This window comes from Mustela nivalis, assembly GCF_964662115.1.
Source record: "Mustela nivalis genome assembly, chromosome: 9".
In the NCBI taxonomy this organism is placed as follows: domain Eukaryota; kingdom Metazoa; phylum Chordata; class Mammalia; order Carnivora; family Mustelidae; genus Mustela; species Mustela nivalis.
Genome location: NC_139028.1, coordinates 91669942 through 91695138, shown reverse-complemented (window position 1 = coordinate 91695138; position 25197 = coordinate 91669942). Strand labels below are relative to the sequence as shown.

The window sequence follows — 25197 nt, the reverse complement described above, 5'->3', positions numbered from 1 at the left end:
AATGTCCATTCATGGTAGGAAATTAGAAAACACGGATAAGCAAAAAGAAGACAATTAAAATCCCTCTAATCCTCCTTCCAGAAATAACTACTGTTAACATTTTGGCCTTTGTGCGCGTCCTTCCAGATGTTTTCTATGCATATGAAATAGGAGGAAGATGATGGGGCTGGAGCCTTGTCATCACTTCCCGGCTCCTCATCAATCCCCACCCCCACGCTCCCGTCCTGGGCCAAAATGAAGAATGCGGCCTTGGCCCTGCAGTTTCTCCCCTCCCCCCTTTCAAGGACAGCCCCAAGCAGGCCACCCAGATGCTCTAGCTATTGTGATGGAAAATAGGAAGTCGGGGAGAACGGGCGGGCAGAAGGGTCCTGGGCTGCAGGATTTTTAATTGGGATTCTGGAGAGAGGTGCAGAAGCACCTATGACAAAGGAATGGGAGAGGAATTTAGAGAATTTTGTGAGTATTCCAGGGCATGATATAATCGCCTTCATGTAATATGACAAATACGAGTAAAGGAATAGGTGTACTTAAAAATTACTTTTGTTGACACAGACACTCAAACTGTGCCATCGGGGTCATGCTTTTATAAACAGAACACACAAACATACATGCATATATATGTATGCATATATATACGTATATAAGTTTTTTTTATAAAGTGGGATTGTATGTAATATTTTGAAGCCCTTTTCATATACAATATTGTGAAATGTCTCTGCCAATAAATACGTGTATTATAGGGAATAAACTGTAAATGATTTCATAGCATTCTGCTATATGGAGTTTTCGGCCTACATGTAAGAGCCCGCTATTGTAGGTGGGGTCCTAATATCTTGCTATAGAAACAAAGCTGACATAAGTGTACTTGTGACTGACACTCTGCACATAACCATGGATTCAGCCCTAGATCCCCACAAGTGGAATTATGGGGTCAAGATATGCACATATGGAAGATCTTGGACTCTTCACTCAGCAGCAAAGGCCACTGGTATTTAGAAGAAATCAAGGCCATTTCTTCTCCACACCTGAACACACGATCCCTCCCCCACTCGGGGCGTGAGGTCTGGTACTCACTGGAAAGAGTGAGAATCTGTGACGCTTTCAGTATCGTTTTCAAAAGAGCACACCAGGATGGCTCACTCAGGGGCTAAATATCCAGCTTCTCTGAAATACTACAGGATAAACTTGAAGGGAATGACAGCCCTCCTGGGATCCCCATGTACCTTCTTTCTAGAAAATTTTCCAACACAGAACACGGCTTAGAACACAGCTTAGTCCTACTGCCCGGTGCCGGAGCATATTCTAGCCCTGAGGGGTCACCAAAACTAAAAACTAGTTTTCTGGGGTGCCTGGGTGGCTCAGTTAGTTAAGTGTCTGCTTTGGGCTCAGGTCATGATCTCAGGACCCTGGAAACGAGCCCTGCATTGAATGGCATTGCATTGGGTCCCCTGCTCAGCGGTGGGCCTGCTTTTCCTTCTCCCTATGCCTCCCCACCCCCCTCATGCTCTCTCTCTCAAATAAGTAAGTAAAATCTTAAACAAAACAAAACAAAAATGGAACTGCAAAACTAAAAAAACTACTTTTCTATCAGACCCTTAATGAAAGGACAAGCCATGGACCAGGAGAAAATACTAGGATTTGTAACCAGAGTATATATGGAGTTCCTGCATGTAAAGAACAGCTCAGTTTAAAAATTGGGCAACGTAAACAATGAATCATGGAACACAACATCAAAAACTAATGATGTACTATACAGTGACTAACATAATAAAATAAAAAATAAAAGTAAAAAAATGGGCAAATGGCTGGAATTGACATTATCAATACAAGAAGATACATAACGTGTCTCATAAACACACGAAGGAGTGCTCAGCAGTGGCGGGTAATTAAGGAAATTATGTCATTTCACATTTTAGCTTGGGATGGCTAAAATTAAGAAGGTTAATAATAGCAAGTGTTGGTGAGGTTGAGGAGTGAAATCAGAACTCTCGTGCTGTTGGTGGGAGGCTCAAATAGCCCACATACCTCCTAGACCTGTTTGTTGTTTCTTAGAAAGTTGAACATACACCTTATGACCCAGAGATTCCAGTCCTACAGATTTACCCAAGATAAATGAAAACATAGTGTCCTAGTCCATTCCAGTTGCCAGAACAAAATGCCACAGACCAGGTAGCTTATCAACAACAGAAAGGTCCTTCTCACAGTTCTGGAGCCTGGGAGTGTGAGGACACCGGCATGGCTGGGTAAGGGTCCTCTTCTGGGTTGCAGACCTCAGATGGAGGAAGGGGTCAGGGAGCTCTCTGGGCTCTCTGACCTAAGGGCTCTAATCCCATTCATGAGGGCTCCACACTCATGACCTTATTACTTCCCAAGGGCCCCACCTCCTAATACCAACACATCAGGGGTTAGAATTTGAGCATACAAATTTTGGGGGATGTAAATCTTTAAAAAAAAAAAAAAAAGGTGTGGGGGGTTCCTGGGTGGCTCAGTTGGTTAAGTGTCTGCCTTCAGCTCAGGTCATGATCCCAGGGTCCTGGGATAGAGCTCAGAGTGGGGCTCCCTGTTTGGCGGGGAGCCTGCTTCTCCCTCTGCCCCTCCCCACCCAGTGCTCTCTTTTTTCTCTCAAAAAAATAAGTAAAAATCTTTAAAAAAAATTGGGGTGACCGTAGCACATATGTTCATAAACGATGAAAATATTTACAGTAGTGTTTTCTGGTAGCTTCAAACTAGAAACAACCCAAATGTCCAATAACAGAATGGTAGACAAAGAGTGATCTATTTATGCAACAGAATACAATGGAACAGTACTCAGAAATAAAAAAATAAATAAATGACAGATGCATGGAACAACATAGATGAATTCTTTTTTTTTTTTTTTAAAGATTTATTTGACAGAGAGAAAGAGAGAGAGCGGAGGGGGATGGGCAGAGTGAGTCTTAAGGAGACTCCGCACCCATCATGGAGCCTGATGTGGGGCTCGATGTTACGAACTTGAGATCATAACTTGAGCTGAAACCAAGAAAAGGACGCTTAATGGACTGCTACCCAGGCATCCCAGCATAGATGAATACTGAGCAAAAGAAGTCAGGCACAGAAGAGTACGTACCAAATAAGTAAGTAAAAATGCCATTTGCATGATGTCCAAGAATAGGTAAAACTATGAAGGTAGATATCAGAAAAGTGGTTGCCAGTGGGGCCATAGTGCACTCATCTAGTTGTACACTAAACACCTATACATCTTATCATTTTTAATTTTGCCTTAAAATAAAATGGCCTGGGCAACATAGCTAGTTCTATGGGGATGGTCAGGGAAGGCCTCGCGGAAGAGGTGACATTTTGAAGAGCTGAAGGAGAAGGGGTCAGCCATGGGAAGATCACAGGAGAGCTTTGGGAAAAGTCCTGAGACAGGAAAGAGCTGATAGTATTTGAGAAAGAGAAAGATGGGCTGGTATGGGCTGAACTGTGAACCCCTCGACGTTTAGCTTCTGGAACTGTGAGAAAATAAATTTCTGTTGTTTTAAGTCCCCGAGTCTGTGGCACTTTGTAAGGGCAGCCTGAGCTGACTGACACCTGACCCGTGTGGCTGGAGCCCCAGCTAGCAGGAGGCGGGGCAGGGCGGGAAAGGCAGGCAGGAGCCTGATCATGTAGAGTCTTGAAGGCCATGGGGAGAAGAATGGAGTGTTTTCAAAGGGCAATGGGAAACTCTTGAAGAATTTCAAGCATGGGAGAAATGTGATTGGAATTTACAAAAGGCGAGCTAAAAGGCTCTTGCTGTAATGAAGGTAAGGAGAGACAGCAGGAATTTGAGTTAGGGTGGTCATGGACAAAGAAGGTATAGATGAGCCTGAGAGAGGTCTTGGAAGAGAGCTGACCAGACTTGGCGAGAGATGAGATAATGGGGATGAAACAAAGAAAGGAAGGAGTCGAAGTTGAGACCTTTACCAAGAAGTAGCATCTTGCTATTTGGATCTCCTTGATGTTCTCTGAGCTCCCCAGGCATGTGTTGTCCTCTGGGCCCTTCCACTTGCTGTTCTTTCTGCTCAAATGTTCTTTCCCCAAGGCTAACCAGGCTAGCTTCCTTATTTCTGGTCTCTGCTCAAAAGTTACCCTCTCCAAGAGCCTTCCCTGGAGACAACCTTTGAAGAGCGCCTCCTGTTTTTCTCCATGTCTCACCTGGCTTTATGCTCCCTCTCAGCATTTCTGACGTTGTGCTGAACATCTGTGTGCTCAGGTGTTTGTTACTTTTTCTTCCTACTGGAATATAAGCTCCCTGAGGGCAGGGACTTTGTCGTGTGTCCTGCTGCTTCCCAGAATGGCAAACAGCAGGACTTGAACACATCCTAGTTGAATGATAAATGGAAATGCATCTTAAAAGAGAGCCTGGAGGATTTCTGCTCAAAAGCCTCTACCAGGAAAAGACATTGCCAAGTGTCTAAAATGAATTCGATGTAGAAGCTGTTTTTAGGCAAAGAGGCTTGAGTGACTCACAGGCTCACAGCGACCCCCTGGCTGAATCCAGACATGCCCAGAAGGCGACCCACCTCAAAATATCCATCGACCCTAACTGACCAATGGGCTACTTACAACTAGGCACAGTTGCTAAAAACAGGAATATTTCATACGTCCATACCTCGCTATACCTCCCCATCTTCCCCCTTTAAAAATGGCTCCCTCCCACTGCCTCTTGGCAGGCAGTGTCTCTGCTGTCCTGTCCTCCGCTCCCTTGCGTGCTCCCTTGCTATGTGCTCCACATTCTATTTCCTTTGTTCTGCCTCAGCTAAATTCTTTCACAGCCCAAGCCAATGGCTTCTTCCCAATCGTCGCCCCGTATTTGGGGGCCCCCGTCTCCCAAGAGATGCCACATTTAGACACCACATTAGACAGCCTTATCTAGAATGGAGTTGAAGAGAAGGGATGAAGGGTTCTTGATGATGTGGAGAACACAGGCAAAAGAAAATTTTAATCTCCTTACAACTTACAACCCATTGACAAGTCCTTGACACAAGCAGAGTGACCCTTCTCTAGGAACTCAACTGCCTCGATGTTATTACTTAAGCTTAACATTATCCCGATGTCCAAGATCCTGTAAGTCTCCACATATAAACATTCCTTTGGAAATGTCCTTTATCGCTATGCTCCAAGGTACATGTTGGCAATCATCCTCCGAGCATATGGCCCTCTGATAGACATCTGAAGGGTCTCCTGACTAAAGTTCTACTAGACAGTGATAAATGACTTTTTCCTAACAACAGCTAGCCCCTCAAGGTCCTGGAGACCTTGCTTCCAAATTCCTTAGAGACTTACACTATCCCTAATCCCCTTCCAACTAGAAAGTATATCATCAGTCCCACCTTACAACCCTGATGCAGCTCTTTCTGCCCAAGGGTCCTGTCTCTGTGCTTTAATAAAACCACCCTTTTGCACGAAAGATGTCTCAAGAATTCCTTCTTGACTGTTCGCTCTGAACCCTAACACTTTCACATCACTGAGGCCATTTATTCCAGAATTTCTTGAGTAAGACAGCTGTCTTACAAGACCATACTTCCCAGGACGCACATGTGCCCAACCGCACTTCGCTTCGCCCAGGCTCTCCACTTACAGTCTCTCCAAGGCCCTGATTTTCAGCTCCGAACAGATTCTGAACAAATTCTGCAACTTTCCCAGTAAGGGCCCAGAGACCAAGTGGAGGGTTCAGCAAGATCCATTTCTGGGCCATCTGGCCATGATGCCTTGATCTGGTTCTGTGTCCATTTTTCTCTCCACCAAACAGGGTCCTTTGGGCAACACTAAATTAGGGCTGCTTCTCTCCATCTGATGCCAGCTCTGGCCTGAACAGCCCCAGCGCAAGTGCTGCCTGTCACCAAGGAGGCAGAGACATGTTTACAAAGCTGCTTTTGGAAACCAAAAGCCTGGGAGTTCTCACTTCCCCTGGTCCCGGGGAGAATCGCTCTCAGGGCTCAAGTAGGGGCAGCTGCTTTCCCCTGAGCCTACCTCTCAAAAACTTCTCTGATAACAAAGGGAGACTGGCACCCTTCAGAACAGGTAGGAGGGTTCAAATTCATGGTTTCATGACTCCTTTTCTGCAATCAGCATGAGAATGGAATTTTTTAAAGTCTCAGCAAAATTGCACATTGCCCTGAAACTTCCCATCGCCCAAATCACATTCCCGGTTGGCTCTGTGTGTGTGAGCTTAGGGGCGTTCCAAACCAACTCATTAGCATAACAAAACACACTAATATGCTCATCACTTAAATTCCAAGGGTTTTTGGAGCTCTGTGTCCTGAATAGTGGACAAAGACCAAATACACATTTCTTATTATAAATCACAAAATCACAACATGCGACAAAATTCCTAGCAGTCCTGAGATGTCCGAAGTGCAGAAACAAAAAACAGCGGCCCTATCTCCCTCGTGGAATCTGTTAGCATAGTTAAAACAGCTGACGCTCACCGGGTGGTTTCTATGTGCTTTACCATTATTAACTCACTTAATTCTTACAACAACCCTATCAGGCAGGTGCCCCTTGTATCCCCATTTTCTGGATGAGAAAACTAGAGCACGGAGAGGTGGAGTAGGCCAAATTCATGCTTACAAGCCTGACCATTCCACAGCATTGCTTGTTAACGCTGAGAACGAGGCGTCAATTAATTACAAATATCTTTTAAAAAGGATTCAACCTGAAAGTAAGCAAAATGGCTTTTGCTCATGGGAAGTTGTTTCACTGGCAGCGTCTGAAGGGAGCCATCCCTCGCTTTTGCTCATCTTCTTAGCCAAGCAGGTGCTGTGGGCAGCCGAGGAGACAGAAGGTCAGTTTTGAGAGCTGACACCACTCCATAACAAAACAGGCTCTCCCCAGCTCCCACTCAGATCTGCTCTTTTCCTTTCGGGTCTTGGAAAAGCCAGCCAGACTCACAAAATCCCTCTTTCTCCCTCCATCTGGCCCTAAAACACAGCCTCTCCTTGTAGCCAGGCCTTCCCAACCCCACAAGGAACAGCAGTCTCTAGCTCCTCACCTTACTCAACTCTCCCTCTACAGAGGGCCAACCAAAGATGAGAGGCGGAGCTTGGAGGAACAAGTGACATGGAGGGTTATGCTGGTGGTGTTCCTTACAAGGCCCAGCCACCACTCTTCCCGGAGTAGTGGATACTGCACACATCCCAGCACACATCCCCTCCTGGCCCAGCTCCCTCAGTGAGGTCTTACCCGGTGAAACCCATCAGTATAAACCTCCCCCCTCTCCCATTGCTATAGGGATGGATACGTGGGTTGGGCACTTGGCCTTCAGAGGCTCAGTGAGAGTAAATCCCACACACTTTGTTTCATGGCTGGGAAGGAGAAATTCTCTCTTTCATTGGTCCATGTAGTAAGTACGCTCCTGCAGCCATTTGCTAGGAGAGCCAACCTGTGGATGAAGACGATGCCCAAGGACAGCGCCTCACAATGTGGAGGGATGGAACGAGAGCCCCAGTCTGACCACGCCTGAATTTACTGTACCCAATACCTTCCCTTTATGATTTAAGATCATTTGGTTCGGGATGGGCTTTCTGTTACATCAGCCCAAACGTCCTCACCGATAACCACTGCTGAAACGGAACTTAAAACGTAACATACCTTTGCATGCTAGTCAAATCAAATGTGTGTATGCGATTTGATAAGCCAGTCCAATCAAATGCGTGTATGGCTCAGAGTTCTAAAGTCACCCTCCCGATCCCAGTCTCGGCTCAGGAATCCCGTCTGCTGCCTGACACACTTGTTTGCTCATTTGCTCAACAAATAGAGACACTGAATTTACTATGCGCCAGTTCCTGTTTCGAGCGCTGAGGCTTCCAGGATGAATAAAACATGATTCCTGTCCTTGAGGAGTCAAACAGGGAAAATAACATGAGGAAGTCTACGGGGGGGAACCCAGGAGAAAGGGCTTGGATGGGGTGAGTCCCCCATGCCATGGGAGCACCAAGGACAGGAACCTCAATCAGCCCCCTCAATCAGACCCACAGATACGGGGTCAAGGAAAAGATTCTGGGGGAGAAAATGTTGAGACTCAGTTCTGCAAGCCTTGCCTGGGTCACTGGTCTTCAACCCAGAGCGGGCTTGGCCCCGGGGTCATGTCTGGAAACCTGTTGTCACCACTTCGCAGGTGCTGTGGTAGCTGGTGGGAGAGGCCAGGCACGCTATTAAGCATCATACAACGCATGGGACGAAGAATTATCCAGATCCCAATCCAACAGTGCTGAGGCTAAGAAAGCTTGGCTGCATGAAGTAGGTGGGAAAGGATGTCTTGAGCAGAGGGGAGAACACAGAGATGGGAGCCAACATGACAGAGCTGGGAAGGGCCTGTAGGGCCAGAGCCGAGGGCAGGTGAGGGAGTGACAAGCATGTGCTAGAAAGGCGCACCTGGGGCCAGCCAGTGCAGATGCCTCCTGGGCCCGGAGCGGAGGGTTCAATCCTAACCTGAGGGCTGTGGGGAGTTCCCAAAGGATGTGACACCAGGGTGTGTGTTTTAGAACACCTCCTCTGACAGCTGTAGGGTGGCTTCCCAAGTGGTGAGTACTGGGGACCGGCCCATCAGCAGCTACGGCACTGATAGGCACAGGCTGCCCGTCCAAGTTCACTGCCCCAGCCTGCTGCACTGCTTCCGCCGTGTCTGCGCCTGCCTCCTCTACGAGTGTGGAGAAGCACTCGAGTGACTCCATCTTTCTCCCCTCCAGCCTCAGCCAGGTAGTACGATGGTGGCCTCACCTGTGAGGCTTACCTGCTAACGCCAGCAGAGGAGGTAGAAATCAGAGAAATTTGCCCCAAAAAAATCAGACAAAGTAAAACTTTGAAAGGCCCTTAGATGATCCCTGGAGTACAGCATACGTGCCTGTGTATACAACCTTACGGAGTAGTATGTGAAAAGCAATATACCGTCTATAGAACATACGTAAAAACTCATTTCAGGGGCAATATTTAAATGCTTCCCTTAGTCTTTCAGGGCCCATGTTGCTGAATTCACATATGCTAAGTGGCTCCAGCACTCGGTAAATGTTCACTAGAAGAAATGAAAGGGATGGCAGTTTCCAAGGAATTCTCATTAGCCCGAGGGCCTCCGGCTCCTGCAGGGGCTTGGGGGCACAGGTGGGCTAGGGAGCACATAGGGCCGGGAGGAACTAGCGTGGCGTGCATGGTTCAGGACCAGAACTTTCCCTCCAGCGGCTGGGCACACTGCCAGCAGCCAGGCCTCAGCTGTCAGCTGAGAATTGCTTTTGCTCTCCCTGGGCATTGGTGGGAATCGGCAATGCCAATTCTCTTAGCAATTGTCCTTGGCTAAAGACAGCTGCCTTGCCCAAGGACAGCCAGTGATGGTCAGCGCTAGAGTACAAAAGCCCAGATGCTTCACCCAGGCTGGGGGCAACTCTGCAGGGTCACATGAGCTTAGCCGAGACCTTGTAATATCTGTACCACAGCCCAACTTTGCACTCTGTCCTCTTGCTTCTTTCCCTTCCTCTATAAGTGTCCCTACCCAGGGCAGCGCACAGGGGACCCCGGCTTGCAAGAGGCCAGGAGAAGCAAGATGGGTAGGCGGGCACCATGAGGAGAAGCAGGCAGTGTTCAGAGCATAAGCAGGGAATCCGAGAGCATAAGCAGGGAGATGGCACTCACGTGCTTACAGCAGAGGGGAAGTTGTATGTCTCCTGCCCGGTGGGAAACGGCCCGTGTGGGAGGGAAATCCTGGAGCTGTCGGGGAGGCCTGGCTCCCAGTGAGATCACAAGGCCATCCTGAAACCTGGCCTACTCCCTCCCAAACCTGCCAACCAGAATCCACCTCTGGCTCCCCACTTGCCAAGCAGCACCCATCTCTGTGAAGGGGAACAAGCATCTGGACAGCCACGGCCTGGTGAGATCTGGCCCACAACACGAGGCCCCCTTGCCGCCAAACCCCTCCACCTCTTTGTCTTGGGCTCATCCAGGGAGGCTGACTTCTTGGTATCAGGTAGTCCCCCAGAATTAAAAACCCCTAAACTAACTTGAGATGACCTATCACGCCAGGCTTGTTGATAGCTTAAGCTAGCTGGCAGAGGTAAGAGAAAGAGATTAAGGGCTCAGCGGGGAGCACACGTGTGAGACAGTTCTGGGTCGGATGCTGCGGGGGGGAGATGGTGGTGAGGACGGGGTCATCGCATGAACCCCCAGTTCAGAGGGCAACAGGCAGGCTGCCTCGGAGGTGAAGGACCAAGTCCTCACACCTGACCCCTTGCCTCCCAAAGAAACCAAGAGCTGGTCGTGCCCTGAACTGGGGACCTCATGCAGCGCGAGGGCAGCCTTGCCCTTGCCTGACCGTAGTCTCCGACCACCACGCCCAAGCCGTCGGATGCTGGGGCAGGGGCCGTGAGTGAGGAGGAGAGACTGCCGCTGGTAATACAGGACTGACCCCCTGACCCCAGACTTGCCATCAGCCAAACCAGGCAGCCGGGGCTTTCCAGATCACACCGCATTCCTTGGTGCATGGAACCCGTCAAAGCAACCGCTCGAATTTCCTGGCCTCCTTCCTTTCTAGTGACCACCGCTCGCCTGGGACAGAGGGAGCTGGCTGCCTTCTGAGGTGAGGGAGGCTAGTAAATAAATGCCCTATCACACACCACTCAGCCTCGCAGGCCTTCAGCCGGTGGCTGGGGACCGAGCTCCGAGCTCCGAGTGATGCTTTCATCTTCCTTGTAGGCCTCCTTGCCTCCTCTGGCTCTCCTCACTGCTTCCTGAATACTGCTCTGCCTGCTAATTCTCTGCCCATCTCTCCTGTACCTGTGATGGGGTTGGGGGGCTGGCCCTCGGCAACCGCCTCGCAGCGTGCGTTCCTGCAGTGCCGAGGCTGACCGGCCAACCCTCCCTCATGGCCCTCACTGAGGCGGTGACTGTGCTTGACTGAAACTGGGCTTCTGTCACAGAAGGCCCTGGTGTACAGGCCCGACAGAGGAAATGAGGCAGGGCCCACCTTTCTGCCCCCTGGTAGTTCCCAGGCAGCAACCACCCCACCACCTCCCGGTCACAGCCAGCCCAGTGGTTTTGTTCTCAGTCACTCCCTGTGCATTCTGCCAGGCCTCTGATGATTTGCGGAGCGTCTAACTCTTCACAGCCGTGTTTGGTCTGTTCAAATGGCTTGGGGTTTTCTGTTTTCTGCAGCAGAACCTTGCCTGACATAGTATCCCTTTTTGTAGGTTTAGGTCTACTTCTCAATTGCGAAACCATCTGGTTTTCCACTAACATTTCCAAACGTTTCCCTGAAGAACACTTCTGGAGTGACAGTGATTGTGGTCACCACCGTTGAAGCCTCAGCATCGCCCCTTCTGAGAGGTGTGAGCTTTGACAAGATGCTAGAGAGAAACCTAAGGGACAGGGCCCGTAGAGCTCTCTACTTCAGAAAGGGGAACATCCTTTTCCAAAGGTGCAACACAGACGTTCCTTTTCAGAGTCTCCCTCACAGCCAAGGCACTTAGCTGACCCCATTCCCAACCCATTTGAAAACTCCAAACACGAATGGAGGTTGAGGACGTATATTTTGATTTCGGGGGAATGATTTGGTTATTCCTTGTCCTTTGGAAGCAAAGATTGATTCCTCAACGACATAAAGGGATTACTAATTTGCCTGATAGAGGGAACATCACTTGGGTCTTTATTCTGCCTGAGAATTCACACGTGGGGCATTTTCTTTTCCCTCCTCATCACCTCATTATTTTCTGTATGACTTTTTTTTTTTTTAAGATTTTATTTATTTATTTGACAGAGAGAGATCACAAGTAGGCAGAGAGGCAGGCAGAGAGAGAGAGGAGGAAGCAGGCTCCCCGCTGAGCAGAGAGCCCGATGTGGGACTCGATCCCAGGACCCTGAGATCATGACCTGAGCTGAAGGCAGCAGCTTAACCCACTGAGCCACCCAGGCGCCCCTCAAAGTATTTTTTTTAATGTTTTTTTTTTCCTAAATAAAAGTCATACAGAGGGCGCCTGGGTGGCTCAGTGGGTTAAGCTGCTGCCTTCGGCTCAGGTCATGATCTCAGGGTCCTGGGATCGAGTCCCACATCGGGCTCTCTGCTCAGTGGGGAGCCTGCTTCCTCCTCTCTCTGCCTGCCTCTCTGCCTACTTGTAATCTCTCTCTGTCAAATAAATAAATAAAATCTTAAAAAAAATGCTTTAAAAAAATACTTTGAAATAGAGGTAATTTTGCTCTTAGATATTAGTCTGACATTCTCTTTTCTAACTGTTTCATGCCCTGGGAGGAATTCATTTCAGTGCCAAGGTTAGTTTAAAGATCTGGTCTGGCCACCTTTCTAAAATCATGCCTTTGTCAAAAGGGGGTGCTGCCTTCTGGAAAATTATCAGCCAGTTGAGCCAAAGGAATTGGCAGGAGTGTACTGCATCCCTTAGCTGTTAGGGGGACCAAGAGGTTAAGAACTGTTGCTGCGAAACACAGTGGCTCCCACACCCCTTAGAGCCAAGGGTCTATTTTGGGTAAGTCCCAGTACATACTTGCTCTATGGAAACATTTTCAAAAAATCCAGGCTTCCCTCAGTGCTAGGGCTAAGATTTGCCTGTGCTTTGTGTGTTCATTTGCTTCTTTATTTATTTACTCACTTATTTTTACATGCAGCCTTTCCTGTAGGGATTCTCACGCGGTCAGCTTTGGAGAAATTAAATCAGTATCCCAGTGCTTCTGTTTCTCCCACATCAAGGAGAAGGTCCCCTCTGATGATCCCTAACCTGGCAGAAATGACTGGAAATCTGGGCCTGGCTTCAAGATCTCCGGACCCAGTAGGAAGAATGACATGCTTCCAAATGACTGATCCGTTCACTGCTAGGCTAATGGATTCTTTTGTTAGAGGTGCCCTAGCATTTTGGAAAATCAAGAGTTCAGAAAATGAATGCATTGTTTAAAGCCATGACTCTCCTCTTTTCCTCCTTTATCTGCGGGTCCATATTTTGCTTTTTTGAGTTACCCATGCAAAATTCTTTGAGACCTGCCATCCAGCCTCTTGGTGAGATCGGAAGTATAGGATATAGAATCATGTGAAAGCAGATATATAGTGTGATGGGTTTATATGGAAGCCCTACTGCATAGTAGTTAAGAGGAGAGGCTCTGGAGTTGATAAATAGATAATAATTTATCTATAATAATAGATAAATTAGGTAATTGCTCTGTGCCTTGATTTCCTCATCTGTATAATGGGCATAAGGGGGTACATACCTGGCTGGTGACTACAAATTCCATTAGATAATCCACATAAAAAGACTAGAACAGAGGCTGGTCTACTGTGTGCAGTCAGTAAATGATGGCTACTTTTCATGTGATCAGCACAAAAGGCATGGGGAAAAGAAACAGGAAGCCACTGCATTCTTATAAATAACAGTCTAAATTCTTAAAACAGGTTCCTAGACAATCATTTTGTCTTAAGGAAACTTATCTTTGCTTATGTTTTTGAGACCACATGGGAATTCTCAAGACACATATTCTAATTTTCTGAAATCAGAAAAATCTATTAGAATACAGTGGGCTTCCCTTAAAGCAATCTGTAATTGGAATATTTATACATGTTTGTGGGGGGTGAGCAACCTCCTTTTAAAAATCATCCCTCTCCTTCTGTTGCCATAAGTAACGTACTCACAGGGCATTCTAAAATTATTAAGTCACTACTGCAAGTCATGGCATTGTCTACGGTTAAAAGAAAAAACAAAGCAACACACTGCTCTCTTTTCAAAACTAATAGAGAAACTGTCCTATTTCCTCAAAGTGTAAAAATGTCTGTGCCTAGAATCTCATAAGAGACCCATTAATTCCAATCTTGAAATATATTAAGAATCTTATCATATACCTCAGCTACTTCTGAGCAAAAGAAGCCCCCCAGACCATGGGCACGTGGGAAGAATATTGACTGCTGGTACGGAGAGATTAAGTGGAAAATTCAAATTTTTAACGACAGGCTGATTATCAAATTGCTGACCAGCTTTAGTATAAAAGATTTTTATGAGGAGAACAATTAGTGTTGAGTAATTTCACCTGGAGTTTAAAAAAAAAGATTTGCCTGAAGCATCTAGAATTTTATAAAACTAAACTATCAATTTGTTTTCTATGAAAAAGGAAAACAGAAATAAAAGATAAGGTTATCATGACCGACACAAACATCAAAGGTAAAGTATCTAGAAATTCAAATTAGGTAGAATATCTCTGTTTTAAACAGAACAATTAAAATTCCCTCTTCAATCTTTTGTGGCAAACAATGACCAATCCTGAGTGGAGAAAAAAAAAACCTTCTTGCCTTCAAATTAGCACCGTACATTTAAGAAATCGAGTGTCATTTTCAAAGTACAACCTCGCAGATTATGGCCAAATTTTATCCAGACGTTTTTGAATCCTAATTCTTGATACAAAAGCCTTTGTTTGTAACTACAGAAATGTTTCAGGAGAATGGGAAAGAAACCTTTTCCATAAAACCCAAGAGTAGACCTAAGGCCATTTGAAATTCGAGGGTGGGGTGAAGTGTTATCCAATATCCTCTCAGGGTAGCATTTCCGTGAGCTCACAAATGCTAACAGGCCAGGAGCCATCACATTTGAGACACCCACTGCCTGGGAGCTCCTCTTCTGGGGAAGTGCAGTGGGATTAGAACAATTTTTGCTATTTGGAGACATGACTGCACATAAGCATGGTTTGCATCCTATGAAATCACCAAATCTCTCTGTTGGACATCTGATTGTTTCCATGGCATATTGGGGAGTTATGAAATCAGGAACAAATCCAACTTCTCCACACTGCCATGGATTAAAAGAAGCCTGTGTTCAAATGAATTCTAACCTACAGCCGTGGTTCCTACTGAGCTTTAAGGAGAGAGGGGGAAAAAAATTAAGGACATTTGGAATCACTGTTGACTTAAGATCAATACTGTACTATTCCTAAAAGAGTTGGATATAGGAATTTAAATCCTTTTAGCAATAATTTGTTACTCTGACCCATTCCAAGTCATCTTACTCTGCAAAATAGGTAACAAGGAATAATAAAATAGCAAACATTTTGGTGCATTTCTAAATTCCACAGATATACAGTACAGTGAAACATTGTGGGAAGCTCTCTCTCCTTTGTTTTCAGGGGAAAGCAAAGCCTACGTTCACCTTAGCCCAGCAGCAACTTACATCGTATCCGCTGTTACGGATCCCGCGCCGGGGTCGCTCCCGAGTCACCAGAAGGTCCATCTCTGTCTCCCCCGGACTCGGGCTGTTCAGAGACTGCCGGCTTCGGTAGACAGAGTTCTTCATCGGTTGCCTGAAGAAAATCCAACAACTGTTATGATGCAGCAAATGCCTTGACAGATGGAATTCTCCACGGATCCAAACTACAGGCAACCAATGAAGGCTTTGGATTTGCCTTACAGATCTCAGGATTCATTCCATTTGTTCTCTAGCCATAAGAGGCCAGAGGAATAGTGGAATCAAAGTTTGTTTTTGTTTTTTTTTGTTTTTTTTTTTTTTTTTTTTTTGTTTTCCCAGAGGCTGTAACCATTTGGCTTAATTGTAAATAATCCGCTTATGGGAACCAGATAACTAACCTATTGCAGCCCTACAACTACATCTGAAATTCTGTCTCCCAGCAAGCCCAGGGGCTCTCTCTTGACCTCTAAACTTGCTTTTGTTGACTGTTGACTCAGCAGCCCGCTGTTCCTTTTAATCTTTCTGATTTCACAGATAGGGTTCTACGATGTGTTAATAAACCTTGCAGCTAATGGGCCTCTTAATACTGTGAGTGTTGATATTTTCTTTTCTAACTTCCACACAGGGGATTTCTTTCTGGGCTAAGGAGCCATGAACCAAGAGGCAGAGCTCATCCATCCATCCATCCATCCATCCATCTAATATTCACCAAGTGCCTACTATGTGCCAGGCACTGTGGAAGACGATGGGGATTCACAGTGAACAAGACAGACATGGCCCTGCTCTCTTGGAGCTTCCATTCTAATGGGGGAGACAGATAATTCACATGATTATTTCAGAGGATGATGAGTGCTATTAGGAAAAATAAGATGTGATGGAAAATGGCTAATGTGGGGGAAAGCTTCAGACAGGATGGTTAGGGAAGGCCTCTCTAGAGAAGGGACAGTTCAGCCGAGACCCAAAGAGAGCCAGCCACATGCCAACCCTTCACAGAACATTCCAAGCAACAGGGAGTGGTACATTGAGAGGCTCCACTCAGCTCCCTTAGGAAAGACATACATTTGTCACTGTTTACATTTGCTGTTAGAGGAATCTTTTAGAGGATGAAGAAAGGAACAGGAACACAGTGAGGGTTGTGGCTGCACTTTTCTCCTTCCACACAAGGCAACTCTTACAAGTCGGGAGTGAGGCCCAGTGGGGATGGGTGTTTCCACATGGTACTGCAGGGTGCCAAAGGTGGCTCTCCCCTTCCACCTGCCAGTAGGTTTCTCTCTGTGAATACTGGCATTTCGGAACATCTGTCTTCAGAGAATAACCCCTGCCCCAGCACCTGTTTCTTGTCTCCATCCAAAGATTCTATCCATTCATGGGTTGAAGGTAAGGAGTGACTATGTGGGAAGCCAGCAACCTGGCAGGTAGACATACACACACCTTTTTAAGATCACACACCCAGTTAGTCATAGCACGTCAGTCACACGCTGTTAGCTTAGAACAGACATTAGAACGCCCATGGCAATACACTACCGTTGCAATTAGCCTGAGGAATAAAATAGAGGCTATTAGACCTATCTCCTCACCACGAGGAGCTTACCCCTGTTTAGAGGGCCTCTGTAATCTCTGATTTCCTGATACCCATGATGACCTTCTTTCAGCGGGAGCACTCTGATGTTCTTTGGAGGCTATCCTTCCTGCAGGAGTTGGCCCAGAGCATCAAGCGTCACATCCCCAAGGCCACAATGATTGGTCAGAGGATGGGCACATGAGCTGGTCCCAAGGAGACTGAGTTTCAGGGCTTTCGCTAGAGCAACCAGGAAAGAGTCATTCTCTTGGCCTTGAAGTTTCTGAGAAGATAGGATATAGGTGGGGAGTTGCTGGCAGCCAGTTTGCCACTATGAGTTAAGAGTCTGAAGAGGGACCAGCAAAAAGTGATGAGAGAACAAGCTAAATAAGGCGGACATTGTATGAACCCCTGGATCCAGTCATGCCTGAAGCCTTGACCTTTCATGTTCAATGACAAATTCTCTTTTTATTTAACCAGTTTGTTCCGATTGCCATCATTCGCAACCCAAAGAATCCCGACTAATATAGGAGCTTAAAACCAGTATTATAAACTGTGCCCTATGGTTATCTGCAATTAGAAGCTTCCTTTAGGAATGGAGCACAACCTTGTGAAACAGAGTGATTCACCCTTAAAGGAAGACCCCAAAGAATTCTCATCCTTGACCTAATTACAGATCACTTTTTGAAAAAGCAAGCTTCACAACTGTCCTGAGATTGCCAATTAACCCATTTAGAAAAGATTTACTAATAAGGGTGGTGGGGGAGTAAACACTAGGATTAGGAATTGACATTTAAGTAGGCTATTTTGGAAGTATTAGAAATACAATAGCAAGATTGTGTGAGCCCTTTCAAGAACCATGAACGTGGGTGAGAACTTAGACATTGGGGTGCATACCAGTGTGCTTTTACATTAAAGACAATGTTCCATTATGGTACTCATTTTAAAGGCTGCTATTTAACATGGATCTCAATGGACCAGACCACCCACATGCGCCTGGTGCATAAGCAACTGCTTAGAAATAAATTAGGCTCTTGGGTAGAGGAATTACTTATTTTAATCAAATAGAGTTCCATTAGGTATATTCATTTCTTGTGGGCATTTTGTGGGCATATTCTTCAAAAGTTAATAAATTTTGAAACTGGCAAACTTGAAAAGTTTTTTTTTAAACCTCTGAAAATATTGCTGGGTAGATAGCAATACATTTTATTTGTACTTTTAGGGGCTTTTAAATCCCAGGATAGTTTAAGAAAGTAGTTCTCAAACTGTGTTCTATGGGAACTTAGGGTTCCATAAAGATGAAATGTAGTCCCTGAGAAGGAGCAGCTCTGGTTTCATTAAAACAACTCCGTCTTTATTAGTTATTGCCTAAGTTTGGGTTCCCTGGAAGCAGGCTCTGTGATGATTTGAGTACAACTGGTTTACTGGGGAAAGGCTTCTAGGAAGCACAAGTTGGGAAGTGGAAAAATGAGAGAGAGAGAAGGGAAGGAAGCTGACGGAGGGTATGAGATAGTATTTTAGGCAACCGGGCCCTCAAACTTATTGGGGAAATATGGAGAACAGTTGCATTAAAATGGAGGCTTTACTTTATGTAGGTATGGCCAAGACCAACAGATCAGAAGGCAGCTGCTATGGAAAGGACAGCTTGTTGTACTCAAAATTCCAAGAGGAAGGGACCTGCCCTGGGGTTCCACATGGGAGAAGCACCAGGGTCAATCACAAGGCAGAGGTGGTGAGGGGAAAAGGGGGGCAAGAGGCTTTCTAGTGGTTTCTTGGGGAAGGAACAGGCAAGGCAGGGTAAACAGGCTTCAGCTTGGATGGTTGGGATCATTTCAGCAGTCTCTGGGGCAGAGGGGCCGTTCCCAGTTGTGGGGTAACTAGCCTGCAGGTGATCAGGGCACAGGGACAGGAGCCCAGAGTGGGAGAGCCCTATGTGAAGGAGAAGGTTGGGGGATGGGCCCCGGCTTGTTTGGTTCACGTTAAAAAGGTGCACTTGGCCGGCGAGCCCGGTACTGCCTCAGAATTTGCCAGATGGTCCTGGGAGGGGCGGTTTCTCCAGAGTCGGCCAGGCCCCAGATGTCCAACATCCAACAGAAGCTAGAAAATGTGGTTATTACGGCAGTGAAGCTTACACTCAGAGTTCTCTTGCCAGGGTGCTTCCCCAACAGCTCGAATCTGTCCCTGTCCGAAGCCCTTCCGGGGCACTTCCGGGGCATTTCTGGTGGGTGCCGCCGAGAAAGGTCCCCCGGATGGCAGTTAGAGATGCCTGCGGGCCACAGGGCACTGCTGGATGCGGGCTGCCCTGGAGCAGTGGGGACCAAGGGGATCTGTGGGGAGGCGGCTCTGCCAGCATCTTCCTCAGTTACTTGACGAAGGTCTTCGTGCCTCCAGGCAAGAGTTTATAACATAAAAATGGGCATGTTCTTCTGACTTTAAAGGAAAATCTGTGAAGACCCTTCTAAAAGATGTTGGGATGAGTCATCATTCGGAACCTAAACGTCTTTGATTTGATCTAATTTAGGTCTCGGGGTAAAGTCCTGGTTACTGTCACTGCCCCCGGACAGGAGCACGCGTCCCTCTCGCGTCCCTTGCCACGGAGAGGTCACCGAGAGCAGAATCTCTGCAGAGCGGAACTGGGAGCGGCAGTTCCGAGGTAACTCCGGTGTGTGAGAACAGGCCCCACACGCAGGTGGCAGAGTGTGACAGCAATGACACCTCAGAGCTTACCAAGTCCTCGTCATTCTCTTTTTCTCTGTGAATCCTTCCCTTCCGGATCCCGTCCCTGGCTGATCTCATCTCCATTCCTACCCCTCCCCCCACCCAACTTGTAGACTTCTGAACTTTTCCCTTCACTGGCGGAACACATTTTAACATTATTTTTAGAGTCATTCAATCATTTCTTCCACAGACATTCACGGAGAAGGGACTACACACTCAGGACATCAGCAGGCTAGGGAAGGGCCTTGAGGATCCAGGCTGAACTTTTGCGGGGCAATGGGATGGATCTCGGGGGAGGAGGGGGAAATTGTGTCCATTCTCCTTATAAAAAGCTCCAACCAAAATTTCTTAGGTATTTCCCCAATAACCTCCAAGCTAAGTTCTTATTTGCACACGATCTTTGATTCATTTTCCAAGTGGCAGCAGGAAACCCAAGAAAAACAACCCCTGCCCCAGTCTATAAAAGACTGCTGAGCTAAAAAAAAATCCCCAAGTGTGACCTATAAGCTAAAGAAGCCGCCAGCCTTCCTATAAAACCCATAGCCTTCTTCTCTTTGTTCTACACTTACCAACACGGGGACACGTGCATTGTGAGCCCTGTCAAAGTGGGATATTCATACCAGCTTATCACACGCATCGAGTCTAATCAGAAGCATGATGAAATGAAGCCAGGGTTTCAAATTCCCTCTTTATTAAAAATAAATTATGTCAATTCAATTACTAAAATTCAGCCCTACCGCCCAACTTTATTTTGTGGCTTCCATCCAAGCCTGTCACATAGTCACTTTTGCTTTGAACAAATGGCCGCTCAGGCCAGGAGCTGTCCTGTCTCGCCTCATCTACGACGGGTGACTCTGCCAATACGCTGTATATGGGGGATGGGAGAGCTGGTATGCCCAGAGCCAGGGGGCTGTTGCCAAGGAGAATGTATATTCGGAAGGGATGGTCTCGACCCATAAAAATGCTTCCAAAGAGGGCTTTAGGTTGGGATGGAAAAGAAGAGAGATGGTCATGTTCAGCTTTGCTAGCCTCTTCTCCTTTGCCCAGTAGGTGAGGTCAATCTGCTTAGTTAGCAGCAAAGCTTGGGATATATGCAGAGGTGCCTGGAAGCTCAGTCATTTAGGTGCCCGACTCTGGATTTCGGCTCAGGTCATGATCTCAGGGTTGTGGGGCTGAGCCCTGTGTGAAGCCCCAAGGCAGCCTCCACGCTCAGTGGGAAATCTGCTAGAGATTCTCTCTCCCTGTCTCCCTCTGCACCTCCCCCTGCTCACTCTCTCTTTCTCTCAAATAAATAAATAAATACATCTTTGAAAAAAGAAAAAAAAAAAAAAGCTTGGGGATGATGCCAGTTCAAACTGCTGGCCCTGCCCGCCCCCTGCTCCCAAGGCCAGCTCAACCCCCCCTTACAGACCATCACATCGCAAACACCCATTGCACTTGTGAGTAACGAATTTCTGAGGAAGTTATCTTTTTTCTCCCATCAGACTGGAAGTCCCACAAGAGCATTGACTGGGCTGTCCTGCCCGCCACAGAATGCTGAATGAGTGGAATGAATGAATGAATGAATGAATGAATGAATGAATGAATAGGACCACGAGAGCAGTCAGCAACTTGTTCGGTGCCTCATGCATAGTTGGTGATGATCAATGTCAAATAAATGAACAAATCTATGAATTACAGAGAGGAACCCAGCACAGAGCGTTGAGTCGCTCTGCAACAAGTACCTACTGAAGCTTAATGAAAAGGTGAGGCATGAAACTGGCATTCTTTATGCAAGAGCCACTAGTTAATTGAAAAATACAATGTCCCTTGATCTGGAAGTTGCATAACCAGGCAGGTGGTAATTGTATCTTCACCCAGCTCTGAAATGGCTACTGGTTTGAAATATTATTGAGCTAAAGAACAATTATGGTTGTTTACCCAAGTATTTCTTTTTTTAATGGCTTCAATTTTATTTATGGAGCACCAGCCCCGCACGGACCAGCATGGTCCAGATCACCAGCCAGCAAAGATCACAGTCGTAAGGTAATAGATTGAGGGACCAAGACCTTGTTACCCAGGGCACCCTCTGCCCTCAACCCACAAATGGGACAGGGACCATCAGGGAATCCCTTAGACACTGTACCTGTTCTTAGACTCAGCAAATGGGGCACAGAGTTCTGGGTCTGGATCCAAAACGTGCTCAATTTCCTTTTGAGTTTTCTCGTACATCTTTTTCCTTTCTGTCTGAGCCTTGCTCGTCTCCACTGGGGGGAAGTCATAATAACCCTTCCTCTTGGCTTTGAGGCGCAGCTTGTTCCGATAGTGCTCAATGTCTGACTTCTGCTTCAGGGCTTTGTTCACCTGGGGAGAGAAAGAGTCTCAGGCCACATCCAACCAGGCATGGCCAACACATGGGAGGTTGTCATCAGGTCACAATTCCTGCAAAAGCTGTCCTAGGCTTCACCTCTGGTCTTTCAAGCCAGCCAGACCCACCTGTGTCCCATTTCAAGGCCAATGCACAATAGTGGGCCACAAACAAAATAGAGCCTGACACTCACATATGCTACTTGGACCTTCCATCAGGGGCTCCTTCTCCCTACTCTAACCAAGTCTGCTCAGGTCTTTGTAGTGTTGGGCTAATCTCACCTACACCCTTCAGGTTCCCCTGTCTGGAAGTTTCTGACTTGGAAGCCCAGCTGGATCCTGGTACCCCACTTGCGGTTCCAGCCCCGAGGAACCCAACGGCCTCCCCTGGCCATTTAGCTCATGCCCAGTTGGACAAAATAGCCAGTTCCCCAAGAGGCTAAGTTGGGACGAATGGAGGGAGAAGGCAGAGTAGACGTCCTGTTTCCAAGTTCTCTCTACCAACCTGCATTTAAGAGCTTATTTTTGTCAATCTGTATCTTTCTTGAGAGGTAATTCTGAAGCCTTGTGTGGCCACTCATGTCAGTTAGTTCCTACTGGATAGGGCAAAGCCAGTCTGGTCATATAGGAAGGAACATGGCCAGCACACCCACACACCTTCTGACCTGTCAAAGATACAAGCAGATGGCTATGCTAAGTAAATAAATAACCAACACTGAGGACGTTATACCCATGGGCAGAGCTGACTGGTGAAATCAGCCTGACATCTACTGGATGGTATGGAGGCTCATTCATGCTGTTTGTAATCAGACTGGATTCTATCAACATAACCATGTATAGTGTCGTTATTATATTTTCTTTAAAAGAATCTTTAAAAGAGTTTTCTGTAATTCATAAACAGAAAATTCATCTAGTGATAAGAGAGAGATCTACAGGATGAGGCCCAAGGTTCACTAACACAGGCTCTACTTTAGATGTTTTATATTTATGGCACATTCTTTCTGACCTTTGCCAAGGTCTCCCCACCCTGGGCCTTAACAGTATTTTTCGGCTGGTAGCATTTCTTCATTGTTCCCTCATTCTGCTTGCCACCAAGAGAACTAGGCAAAGAGAAGGAGCGAGGATGACGTCTTCTGAGCCAGGAATCCCATTTCTGGAATCTCTCCTTAAGCAACATTCCAAGAGGGCTTCAAAGTCAGAGATGAAAGTTAACATCACCAGTAATCAGACATATCAGTATCAAGGGCTTGATGCCCACAAAAGGGCCCATCAACCCCGTGGTTATGCCAAAAATCCATGACTACAATCCAATCACAAGAAAACATCAGACAAACCCAGACTGAGAGACATGGTCTATGATAACTGGCCGGTACTCTTCAAAAGAGTAATGATCATGAAAGAATGGTCACAAAGAAGGACTGAGGAACTGTTCCAGACTGGACAAGACATGACTAAATGCCATGTGGGATCCCAGACCAGAACCTGGGACAGAAAAGGGACATTATTGGGAAAACCAATGAAATTCAAATGAGGTCTATAGATTAGTCAATCACAGAGTACAAATGTTTATTTCCTGGGTTTAAAAATTATTCTATGGTTATGTAATATGTTCACACTCAGGGGGTGCCTGGGCGGCTCAGTCACTTAAGTGGCTGCCTTCGGCTCAGGTCATGATCCTGGGGTCCAAGGAGTGAGTCCTGTGTCAGGCTTCCCCGGTTCTGTGGGAAGCCTGCTTCTCCCTCTTCCTTTGCCTGCTACTCCCCCTGCTTGTGCTCACTCATGCTCTTTCTCTGTCAAATAATTAAATAAAATCTTAAAAAAAAAAAAAAAAGATGTTCACACTCGGCGTAGCTAGGTAAAGAGCCAACGGGGCTCTCTGTACTGTTACCACAACTCTTGAGTAAATCTGAAATTATCTCAGAATAAGAAGGTTTTAAAAGTCAAGCATGACATTACTCAGATATAATAACCAGAACTAAAACTAAACCACAAATTACCAGGAAGATTTGGACAATGGGCAACCAGTTTTCCAATCAATGGTATACCTATTCAACGAGGTCATGAACAATGATCATCCCAAAGATAAGAGCAACACTGCAAATGTTTAGATATGGGGTGCCTGGGAGGCTCAGTTAGTTAAAAACATCTGCCTTCAGCTCAGGTCATGATCCTGAGGTCCTGGGATTGAGCCCCACGTCGGGCTCCCTGCTCAGTGGGGAGCTGGCTTCTCCCTCTCCTTCTGTCACTCTCTCACTCAGATAAATAAATAAAGTCTTAAAAAAAGATATGATATAAACTTGTCTGTATGAGATTCTAAAATATACATGAGTTTGTTCAAAAGTCTGGGGAGGTGGTACAGAAAATGAAAACAGGATATGTAAGGGTAGTGAGATTATAGTGGTTTTTCTTTTTTCTTCTGAACATCTTATGTGGTTATTATGTTTTCTTTAAAATAATTTTTAAATGAATTACCTATAATTCATAAAAGGGACATTGATGGCTTTGGGGTTGTGGTTTCTTCAGTGAAACAAGCCAACCATAAGAGAAGAAGGAAGAAAATTCTAAGACAATCTGTCTTAAATGCTACAAAGCAGTAAATTACAGAGAACACTTCAGGGCTCGTTTCCAATCCAAATGCCAGCAAGGCCCATTCCTCTAACTGCCAAAATGTAACAGGTATCCATTTCTGGACTGGTAAAATACTCATCTGTTTTTCCTTCTGGGACAGGGTGATGGGCCTGGCAGAAAAAAAGGAGTTGTACGTTGAATTTCACTGAGATCTAGAACGTGTCCCCATGACAGTCACATCAGGAAGCTGGGGTGGAAAAATCCCGGCAAGGCACCCGCCTGCAGGCTGAAGCAGGCCCGGATCATCTGCCAGGTCAGGTCCAGGCCACATCCCCTTTTTCAGGGAGAACTAGAAGGGCTGGGAGGACTCCATCCCCCACAACCTCTCCTCCAACTGATGCTTCTGCAAGGTGCCAAAAGATCCTGCAAAGCCCGAGGCCAAGGGTAGCATCTAGGTGGTCACCATGAGCCTGATTCCAGCCCAGGTGCTGTGTTTGTACTGGCAGAGGAGGGGCATGCGGGAAGATTCTGCCAAGGACCCAGGCCCCTGCATGAGGCACTGCTGGCCCTTCCAGCTGCCCAGTGCCCAGCCACCCCTCGGCGAGGGCTCCAGCAATAAGTCTCTCTGGGTGACCCCTGGGGGCATGCATTAGAGCAGCCCAGGTCCAGCCAATCTGGGCACAGTGGGCAGGAAATGGTGCCCACACCACCCCTGCCCTCTGAGCGACCTCTGGGGCCCCGTGACCCCTCTCTGGGCCCAGGAGAGCAGAGGGAAGACTTTCTAGGGGGGTACCACCCCCTCCCCTGAGCCCAGAGCCTGGCCCTGCTACTAACTGCAGG

At 46.8% G+C, this 25197-nt stretch overlaps 1 protein-coding gene across 3 annotated transcripts in view; it reads right to left on the bottom strand.

Annotated features, from left to right (window-relative positions):
• Nucleotides 1-25197, bottom strand: part of KIAA1549L (KIAA1549 like) — a 248277-nt gene that overhangs the window by 29010 nt on the left and 194070 nt on the right. For all 3 annotated transcript variants that reach the window (XM_082748886.1, XM_082748887.1, XM_082748888.1), the window contains 2 exons: nucleotides 21569-21786; nucleotides 15153-15282 (listed from right to left, as the gene is read on the bottom strand). In XM_082748886.1, the coding sequence (XP_082605012.1) occupies nucleotides 15153-15282; nucleotides 21569-21786 (348 nt within the window). The remainder of the gene's footprint in view (nucleotides 1-15152; nucleotides 15283-21568; nucleotides 21787-25197) is intronic.